The following is a 14,058-nucleotide window of genomic DNA, read 5'->3' as shown; positions in this document are numbered from 1 at the left end:
ACGTGACGAAGTGTCCGTCTGGAACTCTCGCGAAGCGGAGCGGCGGCCTCCACCACCCCTCCCCCCTCCCCCCGCTCGCGAGGCGGATTTCGCAAGCGTTTCTGAGATTCCCTTCAAATGACCTTCGATTGACACACACACCCACCAGGAGGAGGGGGCACAACACTTCACGTCGATGCCCTGCGACGAGGCGAGCAAACAGCATGTTGATTGGACGAGTCGAATTATGGTGAGAAAAAAAATATTTATTTGTGTAGAGCTGGAACTTGGCCCAAATTAAGTGAGAACTATTTTTAGCACGATGATTAGCGTAGTCGTTGGTGATTTGGCCGACATCAAATGTACACATTTAAGGGTACGGTTTAAACATTAGGCGGTTGTTGCTTGGATTCAAACCCAGGGTCTCGGCGATTCTGGCTCAATGCCCTCGCTGCAGATCCGTCCATCCGTCCGTCCCAACGACACTCAAGATAAACAACTGGAGCTGCTCAGAAATCCATCAGCAAAAAAAGGCATTTTGAGATGAAATTGGGTTTCAAATAGATTTCAGTGAGGAGCCTAAAGGATATCAGTCCATTGTACAACGTCAGTCTCTTAGAAACTCAACCGCATCGGCTTGAAAACAGTAATTGAGGTGCTGCTCAGTTAGTCCTGAAATTTGCGGATAAAATAAAAACCAAACAGACAAATACATGATCATAGGGGTTTTCCCCTTTTCTTCTGGCAACGAAACAGCGGCGTTAAGATGTTAAAACACCAAAACTGAAACCTTTTAACAAGGAATCACGTTGCTGCATTAACCACAATGCTTGTGGTCAGAATGCAAACAAAAACAACACACTCTGATAATATTTGATGATGCATTGTCTTTGAAAACTGATTGGCCCACACCAGAGACAGCTTTCTTAGGAGCCTCGTCTCAGACGGTGTTAGACCAGAGGACGCCAAAAGGCCAAAAATGCGTCTCTGGTGTAGACCCAAGCAGTTTCAAAGACAATGCATCATCATATATGATCAGAGTACGTTTTTTGTTTGCATTTTGACCACAAGCATTGTGGTGAATGCAGCAACGTGATTCCTTGTAAAAGGTTTCAGTTTGGCGTTTTAACATCTTGACGCCGCTGTTTCGTTGCCAGACAAAAAGGTGGACAAACCTACCATCACTTTTTGGCGCTGGCAAAAGGAGGTCCCAGGATGAAGACAAATGTTGTCTGACCATTGTCGCGCGTGGCAGGACTTGTAACACACAAACTACATTCCGCTGCAAATCATGAATTACCTCCGTGATAGAGGTGTTTTTTGTGTTAGATCGCGTAAATATATAAATGTGTCGTTAAACCCGCCACCACCCGACGCAGCCAGTTAGTTTGTCCCGTGAACAGAACGTGGCCCAATTCGTCACTAGCACGGCAACAGCGGTGCGCTGGAGAGCAAAGCCCAAACATGAACAACGTGAACACGACGTTTCGTCAGTAATCACAACAAGCAGCTTCACCGACGTTCGGTGCTTCTCGGCTATCGGCCGTCAGAGGGGCCTGGCCGGATTTCCCTTGCCGCCCCTCTGGGCATCACCGACCGAGACCCCCAGCCGACGTGACTCTTGCGTCACGTGCTGCGCCGCCCCCGGCCGTTCGTTCGTCCGGCCCGGGGAATGAATCTCGTCACTTGGGGACCGCGACAGTCACCAGGGGCCCTTCTTGATGACGGAGTGGCCTTGGCAAATCCCTCCAAGCCTCTACAATCAGCGGTGCAGATTTGTTGTGTGGTAACACCGCAGTGCAGCTGCAATGCCAGCGCTTTTAAAGCGTAGGCTGATCAATGATTTTACTTTCGTCGGAGGATGTCTCTGTTTAAGACAACATCATGGTTTATAATGGCTGCTGTGAATTATACGAAGCATTTCTGAACGGTTTAACACGTAGCAGGCTGTAACGAACATTATCATCCACGAGAGGTTTTTGTGGGGTCAGATCGCGTACAAATATAAATGTTGTGTCGTTAAAACCCGCCACCACCCGACACAGCCAACCAGTAAGGGTTGTCACATGAACAGAACGTGGCCGATTCGTCACTAGCACAGCACGAGTGTGTAGTGTAGTGTATAGTGTAGTGTATATTAGTGTATAGTATAGTGTATAGGGTAGTGTATATTAGTTTATAGTGTAGTGTATATTAGTGTATAGTGTAGTGTATAGTGTAGTGTATAGTAGTGTATAGTGTAGTGTATATTAGTGCATAGTGTAGTGTATAGTAGTGTATAGTGTAGTGTATATTAGTGTATAGTGTAGTGTATAGTAGTGTATAGTGTAGTGTGTACTAGTGTATAGTGCAGTGTATAGTGTAGTGTATAGTAGTGTATAGTGTAGTGTATAGTGTAGTGTATAGTGTAGTGTATAGTGTAGTGTATAGTGTAGTGTATAATAGTGCAGTGTATAGTGTAGTGTATAGTAGTGTATATTAGTGTATAGTGTAGTGTATATTAGTGTATAGTGTAGTGTATAGTGTAGTGTATAGTAGTGTATAGTGTAGTGTATTGTGTAGTGTATATTAGTGTATAGTGTCGTGTATGTCAGTGTATAATGCAGTGTATAGTGTAGTGTATAGTAGTGTATAATGTAGTGTATAGTGTAGTGTATATTAGTGCATAGTGTAGTGTATAGTGTAGTGTATAGTGTAGTGTATAGTGTAGTGTATATTGGTGTATAGTAGTGTATAGTAGTGTATAGTGTAGTGTATAGTGTAGTGTATATTAGTGTATAGTGTAGTGTATAGTGTAGTGTATAGTGTAGTGTATATTAGTGTTTAGTAGTGTAGTGTATAGTGTAGTGTATAGTGTAGTGTATAGTGTAGTGTATAGTGTAGTATACTAGTACAGAACACCGGTTGTGTGTTGGACAGCCAAGCCACGACATTAACAAACTGAGTACCATGACGTTTCGCCATTAATCACAACGAGCTTCAGGTGACAGCTAGCCAGCTCTCCAACACACAACCGGCGTGCTGTACCAGTGACGAATTGGCCACGTTCTGTTTACGTAACAACCCTCACTGGTTGGCTGGCTCGGGTGGCGGCGGGTTCAACAACACAACATTTACACATTTACGCGATCTGACCCCAAAAAACCTCCGTTATTGATGAATTTGTTAACACATTCGCGGGCTTCCGTTGACTTCTGTTCTTCACCGTATGGCTCTGCCTTGAATAACTCACCCACGAGCGAGGAGGGCCTTTGACAGACCGCGCGGTGTTGTACGGTAGAGCGTAGTGACCCGTGAGAGTGCAGCGATCACTCAACATAGACGTTGGACTTCTTTCGCGCCGTACGTGGCAATCCAAACAATTCCTTACATGGGAAAAAAAACCAATGAATAACGATTGAATGATTACCAATCTATTATATAATTACAATACCCGCTCCGCCTCAAATCACCGCACCAGACTGGGTTAAATGATGACGTCACCCTGCTGCTGCTCTATTTAAGACCGGGAGCAAGTGGAGAGGGCTTCACCATTCTGGCAAATCGCCCGTTGATGCTGAATGTAATTACCAGCGAAACGTCGTACTACTCAAAAAATGTAAATGATGTTTATTCACTCTTCAACACACCGATTGGCTAAAGCAGTGAACTATTTGTCTTTTTTAAACGTGACACTTTTTTTACTGTTTGGCCGTGTCGGGTGGTGGAGAGTTAAAACACATTAAATAACACGATCTAACCCAAAAACCTTGATTGTGAATAATATTGGTCGCGAAAGCCTACGTGTTAAACTCAACATAAATAATATGTCGAGAAAACCACGTTTACGCATCTGCGTGAACGTGGACACAACGTTGCGGACATAACCCACCCCCCAAGTCTATCACTGTGGCAGTCAGAGTGATGGCGTTGGGGGCAGGGTGTCTCTTGATTGATGAGGAGCGAGGGACGCACGTGGGGAGGGGGGCAGGGCTTTGTGGAAAGTGGCTGCAGGTGTGTGTGGGATGAGATCATCTCGGGAGCACGTGGACTCGTGATGAGCACGCCGTGATGACTAATTTGACAAACAACAAGATCTATAAAAGGGCCCTCCGCTGACACTGCGGGGGTGTGGATTCCACTGCCTGCCCGCCTACCTGCCCGCCTGCCTGCCTGCCTACCCGCCTGCCTGCCTGCCCCACCTGCCTGCCCTGCCTTCCTGCCTGCCAGCCTACCTACCTGCCTGCCAGGCTGTGTACCTGCCTGTGCACCTGCCAGGTGAGACTGCCGACGACGGGGAAACTCGTCCACGGCCCGTGGAGCACGTCCCGAAGTGTCGCACCATTTGCAATCGGAATGGCGCCACATTGCGGGCGAGTTTTTTTTCGTCTTCACGCGAAAGGATTTCGCTCCTTAGCCGCTTCGCCCCGAAGGGAGCGAGCGAGTGGTCAAACTTCCGGCCTTAAAAATATAAATCTGATGAACGTAGGTGGAGTCAATTCTTGACCCGATTTCAGTTCCCTCGCTCACGGCCAACGCCAGTGACGATTATCTGAACCGGTCCTGGGCCTCCCCTAAGTATACTCGGCCTCAAATGAGCACACCTGGTGCGATGGGTAGACCTCGCCACAGGGGAGACAAAGGCGGCCGAGCGTGGCGCCGCTACTCGCTAACGGTACTTGCCTCGACGGTCTAAGGCTTGCACGGGGGACCTTTGTCTTTGTGTGTGCGTGTGCAAGTGTTTCACGGTGGGGAGCATGAAACTCCCCGGGCCATCGCGCTCTTCAGACGATACCGGGGAGACTCATCATCCTCACATGCCCTCACCCCCCTCCACCAGCAGCCACGCTCCATTGAGACTACCGTAGTTTCAAGCATGTAACCCGCAGAAATTCAGATAGCCCGCACCTCCATATACCCCGCATGCATTCATAGATTTAACGTCGTTACCGCAGCTTAATTCCATCGTACCCACCAGAGTGACGGCAGTCGAGTTGGTCACGATCACTGTGGCTAGGAGATGTTAACTCCCTCGCCTGGTACGCAAGCGGTCGTGGGTTCGATCCCGCGTACCACGCGAGGTAATGAACATCTCCCAGCCACCGTGGTGGTGATGATGATGATGATGAGCGAGACGTGAAAACTCAAAACATACGGCAGCGGGCATCGTCAGGGTCGAACCCACGACCTCTTGTGTACCAGGCGAGGGAGTTAACATCGTCACCACCGGGCCGCTTCTCTTCTGCGCAGCGCCGCTGACCACGAGGATTTCGATGGATCCCCTGCGACATGTGGACTGGTTCCCGCTGGGGCTCTGCGCCTTGGCACAGCTGTGGGCAGTCGCCAGCGCCTCCTTGTGGTGACCGCAAGCCGCCGCCACTGCCGCTGTCTTCGTCCTCACTGCTGCGATGAGAGCTCACAAGTTTCGACGTCGATTTGAGCAACCTTCTTACCTTGCCTCTATTTTGCACACTCAATACGGTTGTTGTACGGGATTTTTTTTATCGTGTGCGTGTATATACATCACATATACAGTATCTAGCGCGGTATATTGGGGCACCATGGTGGCTAGGAGATGTTGACGACCTCGGCTGTTATGCAGGAGGTCGTGGGTTCAATCGCGACCTTGACACATGCCGTATATTTGGAGTTGCTATATTTTCCCCGTGGTCGTCTTAAGAATTTTTATTCCGGGGTCCTCCGATTATTCCCTCCACATTTAGAAGCACGCGTTGAGAGTGTTTGCCTACTGCTGTAAGTGTCAGCGTGATGATCGCCAGGTCGCCGCTGAGGAAAGAGTCACTTGGCTCGGCCGGGGTCTTGCGCGCTAAAAGACAATCGCTTGTTTCCCATCCTGCGCCCATGTAGCGTCCTCCTCCGGCGTGCGGCACGCACACGCACAGTCGGAGACGATGCAGTCGCAGGAGGCACCGTCTCTTATTTCCGTTACACCAACTCCGGCCTCTCTCGACCACGCTGCCGTACAGCCGCGGCCCAGACACGACCCTGAACCGCGTTGCGTCGACCGAGACGACCAACTGCTGTCCGGCCGCACAATTACCGGTGAAGGCGACAATGAGAAGAAGAGTCCATTCCCAGTACCGGCAGCCCGGAGCGCTCTCACCGCTGCTTTTATATTGCCCCTGGCCCCTGGCCTGGCCTGGCCCCGCCCCTGGCCCTGCCCTGGCCCCGCCCCTGGCCCCACCTCCCTTCTCAAACCAACCAGAGGGTTCCAGGGGCCTCCCTCCCTGTGAGGTCTTCCGTGACCCTTGCCCCGGTTCCTCCGCCCTGCCGGCACGCAGCGGCCGTGTGTAGACTCTCGACGGCGTGAGTGCACTCGCTGTCCACAGCAGTTGCCGCCGCTGGACAGCGGTCGGCGCTGTGTCACTACACAACTTCAGAGAAGAATAACTCGTGTGTGTGTGTGTGTACATCGTGTAGTATTCAAATTTACAAACCTGTAGAAATTCCACAGATATTTGCTCTATTTAACTTTTTATCATGTAGCACTTTTTCAGGAGAGGCCTGGCTATCGCACTTTATAGCTCAAGCAAGTGGCCGATATCATCATCACGTGGTGATTTATAGCAGCAGCCAAATCACTCCAAACGCGTAGAGACGTTGATTCTAAACCAGAGGGACCTGGAGATGAATCCACGCAACCACGGGGAGAGACATGCAAACTCAAAACGTACATGCAGCAGCAGGCATTTTTTAAGGGGTTGGGATCGAACCCACAACTGCCTGCGTACCAGGCGAGGTAGTCAACATCCCCCGGCCACCGTGACTTCCGCCCCCATCCCTCTGCAGGTCGCTCGCACTGTGGGCCCCCAACTTTGACCCCTCCGAGTATCGGCTGCTGTGCATTTGGGTGCCGGGGCTGTCTCCCGCACAGCGCAGAATATGCCTGCGGCACCGGGACCACGTGGCGCACGTGGCCGAGGGCGTCCACCTGGCGCTGTCCGAGTGCCGGCACCAGTTCCAGGGCAAACGGTGGAACTGCACCGTGCCTGGCGCGGAGGACGCACTGGACCTCGTGGCCGAGTCGGGTAAGGGGTCAGAGCGAGCCCGCCACATCCACTCGCACCTAAGGTGCCCGACCGCTTCCCCGAGACACGCACACAGAAGCTTTTTTTGGGGGGGAAAGGGGGGGGGGGTCGTCCGGTCGCCCACCTCCCACCCCTACGCGACTCTGCTTCGGAGTTCCCGTGTTCCTCCTCCAGGGGTTTCCCCCTCCCCTACGCGACTCTGCTTCGCAGAGTTCCCGTCCTCGGGCAGCGGGAGATGTCCGCGGGCGGCCCAAGCGGCCGCCCCGTTATCCCGATGGCAACCGCCTTCGCTCTGGGCCAGTGCCAGGCTGCGGCTCGCTCGCTTCACTGCTCCTGACGCTCCTGGCACGCCTCTTGGGGGTCCCGGACGTCCCACCGGCCCTAGTTCGCTCCCCAGGTCGGCCGCTGTAAAAGCAGCGATCGTAATACCCGTCACCTGATCGTTTCCCTGTCCCGAGATCTATTCCGCGGAGTTGGAGACGGCGCTCGGCTCCTACCCGCGGCAACGATCCCCCTGGTCCCCACTCGTGTCGGTCCTTGAGGGTGGGAGCTCTCCCCAGCCGCTCGTGCTGCTGCCGCTTCTGAGCTGCGCCCCCACGCCGCCGATTCGGGGGCTCTCCTTTCGCAGGGCCGCGGAGCCCATTGTTCGGTCCCCGGGCAAATCCCGTGAGAGGGGTCTGTCTCTAAATAGGCGACGTTTTCCCTACCACCTGCTTGGCGTGTTCTCCCCCAAAACCCCTTCCCACACCGGTCTGGCCACACCGTCTCCAGCTGACGGGGCGGGCTTCACGCACGACGCCCCCCTGGGAGTCTCCCCAGGCTCGCGCGAGGCCGCGTTCGTCTCCGCCGTCACCGCTGCCGGAGTGGCCCACGCGGTGGCGCGCGCCTGCCGCCAGGGGGCCCTGCAGGGTGCTTGCTCCTGGGTCGTTCCCCACGCCATGAAGCTACCGCCGGATGCTCGGCGGGGCGGCTCGGGAGACGACGTCGAATACGGATACCAATTCGCCAAGTGGTTCGTGGATGCGGGCGATCGCAATCGTGGCAGCGGGCAAGGAGGGGAGTCTTTGGCGATGAATTTGCACAACAACGAGGCCGGCCGGCTGGTGAGTGGGTGAACGGGTGGGTTGTGCATGTGTGTGTATTGTCATTAAAAAAACAAATGTAATGGAAAAAAGTTATTTTATGCGATCAATGCAAATTAGGTTCGGCTTTGTCGGCTCGGGTTGTATTACCAATCGTGATTGATGCAATGATTCTCGCTTTAACTTTCACCGGTTATATTCTTGGTTCTTTCGGTGAAGTCATGTAGAAGGGAAACAATAAAATAATAAAATAATAAAAATATGAACATTAAAATTCTCACGACGTTTCGACTGCAACATAAACAATCATCATCAAAATTTGAAGAAAAAAACACAACTTTTTTCAAATTTTCTTGCTGTGGTTTTCACACCTGATGATTGCTTGTGTTGCAGTCGAAACATCGTGAGAATTTAATTGGCTTATATATTTATTATTTCATTTTTCCCTTCTACGTGACTTTACCGAAAGAACCAAGAATATGAATCCCTGCAATCACGAAAGCTTTAAATCAAAATTTTACCGGTTTATGTTTCAAGTACAATAACGTCTGGTCGCAGGATACAGTTCTTACATTTAAGATTATTGTTATGCATGAATCTTGATTTGAAGCTTTCGCGACTGCAGGAATCCACACCCCTTTGGGTTCTTTCGGTAAAGTCATCACGGAGGTAGAAAAAATAAAACGTCCACGCTGTTTTGATCGCAACACCACAAAGTGGTCGTCTTTAGGGCGAAAAAGCATACCCCAGCAGTTGAACTGCTGGAGCAGCGAGAGAGCCGTTACACACAGCAAGAGGTGATGTTTGTGGCGAAGGGCACGCTGGGTCTGAGCTGGAAAGGAATTCCATCCCCGGACGCAGGCACAGGTGCCGTCGTGACGTCACCGCCACTTGTTAGCGAACGGCGGTTGGTAGTGGCGATTATGATGGTGGCGGTGAGTGTGGTGGTGGTGGTGACGATGATGACGGTGGTGGTGGTGGTGGTGCTGCAGGCGGTGTACAATCTGGCGTACATGGGTTGCAAGTGCCACGTGTTATTTGGCACCTGCATGCTGAAAATCTGCTGGCAGCAGCTCGCCGACTTTCGCAGCATTGGGAACTTTCTGAAGGTGAGCTCACGGCTGCAGGTGATGAGACTGCACCCAGAGGAGGTGAGTGTGGGGTGGGAGTGACGAGGATGAAGCCTTCTAGATTTGAAGTTTCATGACCGCAAGGATCTTTCGGTAAAGTCACGGAGGTAAAGAAAATAAAAAATAAAAATATTTTAAAAATCACGACGTTTCGATTGCAACACAAGCAATCGTCATCAGGTGTGACAACCACAGCAAGAAATGTTGCTGAAGTGGGAAAGAAGCCGGAGTCAAGGGGTTTATACTGGGCATGGTGGGGGTGGGGGAACCATCACGTCACCATACATAGCAGGCGTTACCAAAAAGATTTCCAAAATCTTAAAAACAAGCACAAGATCCAGGTCCGATTCAGTACAGTACACAATCCCTGATCTAATCCCATCTGTGAAGGATGTCATTCCTGACATGCAATACCCTGGAGTTTACAAACTGAGTTGCATTTGTTTCGATTGTTACATTGGGGAAACGAAATGTCATGTCTCAGACCGTATCCGCGAGATTTGAAATACGGCAGGACTAAATTTTCCGCCGTGGCTGATCACTGCTACAACGCCGTGGGCTCCCATGATATTGTTTTCTCCGAGACCAAAGTGCTCTGCAAGCCGTCTGGCTACCATCAAAGATTTGTTCATGAAGCCATCCAGATATACAAACACAGACATAACTTCAACCCAGAGGACAGATACAAACTGAGCAATCATTAAAATGTGTTATTAACCAAGTAAAATTGAACAGTTCATAGTTGTTCCCTCTTATTTACCGGATACTAGTTTATTTTACAGAGTTAATTACATCGTCAGCGCTTGGCAGTGCGGCTATTTTGTTGCGAGTGCCACCATCCGTGTTGGCGGCAATCGTTGTAGATGCGTGGCTCTCTCCCCACTGGCCCCTCTTCCCGCACCTACAGCCCCGCCCACTCCCCCCCCCCCCCCTACCATGGCCAGTATAAACCCCTTGACTCCGGTTTCTCTCCCACTTCAGTAAAATGTTCTTGCTGTGGTTGTCACACCTGATGATGATTGCTTGTGTTGCAATCGAAACGTCGTGATTACATTTTTTTTATCTTTTATTTTCTTTACCTACGTGACTTTACCGAAAGAACCAAGAGTGAGGATAAATCCATAGGAGGGTTACAGACGGGGGGGGGGGGGTTGGGGAGGGGGGGTCCCTCACAGCTAGGGTAGCTCCCCGCATTCACTCAACAACCACCACATCCCCTGATGACGACGATGATGGTTGCCGCAGGAAAAGTACGACAGAAGTTCCGCCGTGCAGCTGGTGAGCCACAACGGTGGGGGCGGTGCCGGAGGCGCCAACGGCGGCAGGGCCGGCGCCGCCCGCTGGCCCCGCCGGCGTCTGGAGGCGGTGAACGAGCGATTGACGGCGCCCACGGCGAGCGACCTGGTTCACGTGAACGCCAGCCCGGAGTATTGCGAGCGCGACGAGACTCACGGCGTCCCCGGCACGGTGGGGCCGCAGTGCAGCGTCACCTCGGAGGGGGCCACCGAGGGACGCTGTGTCACGTGCTGTGACAGAGGATACGACACCTCTCAAGGTGCGCACCTCACCCCACCCACCTCCCCCCTCCCCTCCCCGAAAATAAACTAAAACTATTCATTAATAAGCGGCAACTATTTCATATTACACAAAATCCGTGATCTAATCCCATCTGTGAAGGATGTCATTCCTGACCTGCAATACCCTGGAGTCTACAAACGAAGTTGCACATGTGGTGATTGTTACATTGGGTAAACGAAACGTCACGTCTCTGACCAGATCTGCGAGCACAAGGCCGATCTGAAACGCTCCAAACATACAGCAGCGGTCATTGTCAGAGTTGGGATTGAACCCACGACCCCTGCATATCAGGCGAGATAGTTAACATCTACTAGCCACCGTGATGATGATGAGACGCAGACTCCAAATATGCAGCAGCAGGGGCCGGCATCGAACCCACAACCTCTGCTGTCTCTCTCTCTACATGTGTGTCACATTTCAGTGAAAGGACATTTTCTGAATTTTTCTAATCTGGTATCGAGCAAAAATGTACAACTCAAACGTAGCAGCTTTATTGTTGAAATTACGGACGGCCAAAACACGGAATTGGGAGCCCGTGATCTGAAACGGAGTCAGCCATTTTGATTCCGCTCAGCCACTCGGCTTTCCACAAATAAACCACGATAAAAAAATGATCTCGTCCAGGAGCGTGAACCGTTGGAACAAACTCCGGTCATCTTGGTAGCAGCGGCTTTTTGGCTCGGCCATCGAACAAAGACGGTGGTCACCGCATCATTGCGCAGCGCTCTCGGATGTGCTTCTGCGGCCGTCTGGAATGCTCTTCCGATATTAGGAGGCGCTTAGATTTAAAGCTCTTCTTTAGAAGCACTTTTAGTGTTTGTCCTTCCCCCGCACCTCCTGAGCATGGTTAGCTATGTACCGTGTGAAGAAGTTCAGCACGCACACTATGCACTGCAATGCACGACTACACTATACATCACACACTATACACTATGCTGCATGCTACACTATACAACTATACACCACTCTACACTATTCTACACTACTGTAATGTCCCTCGGAAAACTTGCCTTCGTTCTTTTTTTATTAGGGCACATTGTGCAGATAACATACTTTCATATCCTACGGTACTTCGCTATGACCAGCATATACAGCGCTTGGGCTAGGATAGAAACAAAAACTTGGGCTAGGATAGAAACAAATACTTGGGCTAGGATAGAAACAAAAACTTGGGCTAGGACAGCCACCCAAGCAATGCCGGCACAGAGACGGCGGCGTCAACGGCGATCGCAAGATTGCGATGAAAAAAATCTCGCAGTCAAAACAAAAAAATCTCGAAGGTCAAAACGACGACGGTTCTCGCGTTCGTTTCGCACTCTCGCCCCGCGCTGTTCCCCCCCCCCCCCCCCCCCCCCCAGTCACGGTGGAGAAGCAATGCGGATGCAAGGAACAACTCCACTGGAACGTCGATTGCGAGCTGTGCCCATGGACCGATCAATTCTTATGCAAGTAGCCTTAAGCCGCAGCCCAGGGGTGGCCTCGGCTGAAATCGGACTCCATCTAGTTTCAGCCCCGGGTCCTGCGGGTGTTTGGTGACCCCCACGAAGTTTGTTTGGGGCACCACGGCATCCAGCATGCCCATCGCTACGAGCCGCGTTACACTATACGTTACACTACTACAAACGCTACACTTTGATACGCTACACTTCGCTGTCCTACTATACACTTGTCAACATCCGCACATGGTGAATTTCCACAATGCAGAAGCACCGTTGTTTTTGACCGTCACCACTTGAATGCGGTTAGTGACTAAGTGGCCTTGTTGTTCCTTTTAACTCCGTTCTTGTTAACGCCGCGTTTTGCCAAGTGTTAGAAACATTCACTCGGCACACTGAGGATTCACAGTGCGGTTCGGTGACCCCTACAAAGTTGTTTAGGGAGCCGCCCCTGCAGCATCCGTCATACCCTTCACTGAGCCGCGTTGCACTGTATACACTTCACGCTACACTTGTAGACAACCTTGCCTATAAAAGTAATTTTCTGTGTGTCTATCTGTGTGTGTGTGTGGACGTCAGGGATGCGTTCCTGAGTATCGAAACGGCGTTATACCGAAGCGATTGATAGTGTGGTGGTGGTAGTGGTAGTAGTAGGTGGTGATGGTGGTAGTGGTGGTAGTAGTAGGTGGTGGTGGTGGTAGTGGTGGTAGTAGTAAGTGGTGATGGTGGTAGTAGGTGGTGGTGGTGGAGGCGAAGGGGCTGAGAGGCGATGGATAATGAGAGAGGACGGACGGTGATGCTGTCAGCGACGTGAGTGTGGGGGTTGAGGCGACGCAAATCGGGTGGCGATGTTAATAAAGTGACCACCTAATTTGCGAAGCGACGTTAAATCAGAGTATCACTGTAATTTCTGTGCGTTTTGGGTCTCGATTAAGTCGGCTGTAGTGTTCATGATGGCGTATAGTGGTGCACTAGTTCTGCATCGATTGCAAATGATAACCAAGGGGGGGGAGGGAGTGGGCGTACTCATGGATCCCGTAACGCTCTCCAGCAACGCCTTATCCCACTGGAACAGTTTCATTATCGATAAACTAGAATCGCGCAACATTCGCGAGTTTCCCCTCCGTCTGTCCACACGCGCAGGGGCGGAGCCAGGATTTTGACTTTGGGGGGTTGCTGACTTCAACATTCTGCGATATCCAGTTTATGTTTTCCAATGGGCGCCACAAATGTATGAAACAAATTTTATTGGATTTGAACGCGGAGTTTATTAATAGGTTGGATCCGCTGACGTGGCCGATAAGTTCGAAAGGCTGCCGCTCAAGCAGCCTGCAGGGCAGCACACAAGGTGGCAGCACAAGGTGGCAGCCTGGAGGGCAGCACGAGGTGGCAGCCTGCAGGGCAGCACAAGGTGGCAGCCTGCAGGGCAGCACAAGATGGCAGCACAAGGTGGCAGCCTGCAGAATTTTGCAGCAGCCAGATATCGGGTTATCCCGATTACCGACTTTCCCAAAATGTCAGGGGGGCCAAGCCCCCCCCAGCCCCCCCCTGTGGCTCTGCCCCTGCACGCGCATGATGCCTCCCCAAATCGGTACGTCAGATGACAGCAAAAATAACAACTGGGTGCGGAGTGTAAATGATGATTATTTAATTATCCAGGAAGTTACACAGAATGAGCAATGCCTGAATCCTTACCCTTGGGGTTCCTCTAGAAATGGCAAAAAGCCACTGAGAGTGGCCACGTGGAGGAGAGGCTGCTACTCTGTACAGAGCTGGACCGTTACCGCCTGGATCTCTGTGGCATTCAGGAGATCCAGTGGGCTGG

The 14,058-nt window shown here is 51.5% G+C and overlaps 1 protein-coding gene across 1 annotated transcript; it reads left to right on the top strand.

Moving 5' to 3' along the window:
• Window positions 1–4,099: 4,099 nt before the first annotated feature.
• On the top strand, window positions 4,100–12,788 carry LOC142912414 (protein Wnt-5b-like). The gene is made up of 7 exons (XM_076060608.1): window positions 4,100–4,236; window positions 5,209–5,317; window positions 6,769–7,007; window positions 7,779–8,110; window positions 9,082–9,198; window positions 10,465–10,774; window positions 12,156–12,788. The coding sequence occupies exons 2-7, from the start codon at window positions 5,232–5,234 to the stop codon at window positions 12,248–12,250; spliced, it is 1,179 nt and encodes a 392-aa protein (XP_075916723.1). The 5' UTR covers window positions 4,100–4,236; window positions 5,209–5,231; the 3' UTR covers window positions 12,251–12,788.
• The last annotated feature ends 1,270 nt before the right edge of the window (window positions 12,789–14,058 follow it).

This window comes from Petromyzon marinus, unplaced genomic scaffold, assembly GCF_048934315.1.
Source record: "Petromyzon marinus isolate PM22_M1 ecotype Great Lakes invasive population unplaced genomic scaffold, UKy_Petmar_22M1.pri1.0 PM_G_Scaffold_20, whole genome shotgun sequence".
Taxonomy (NCBI): domain Eukaryota; kingdom Metazoa; phylum Chordata; class Hyperoartia; order Petromyzontiformes; family Petromyzontidae; genus Petromyzon; species Petromyzon marinus.
This window is presented reverse-complemented; position numbering and strand designations above follow the sequence as displayed.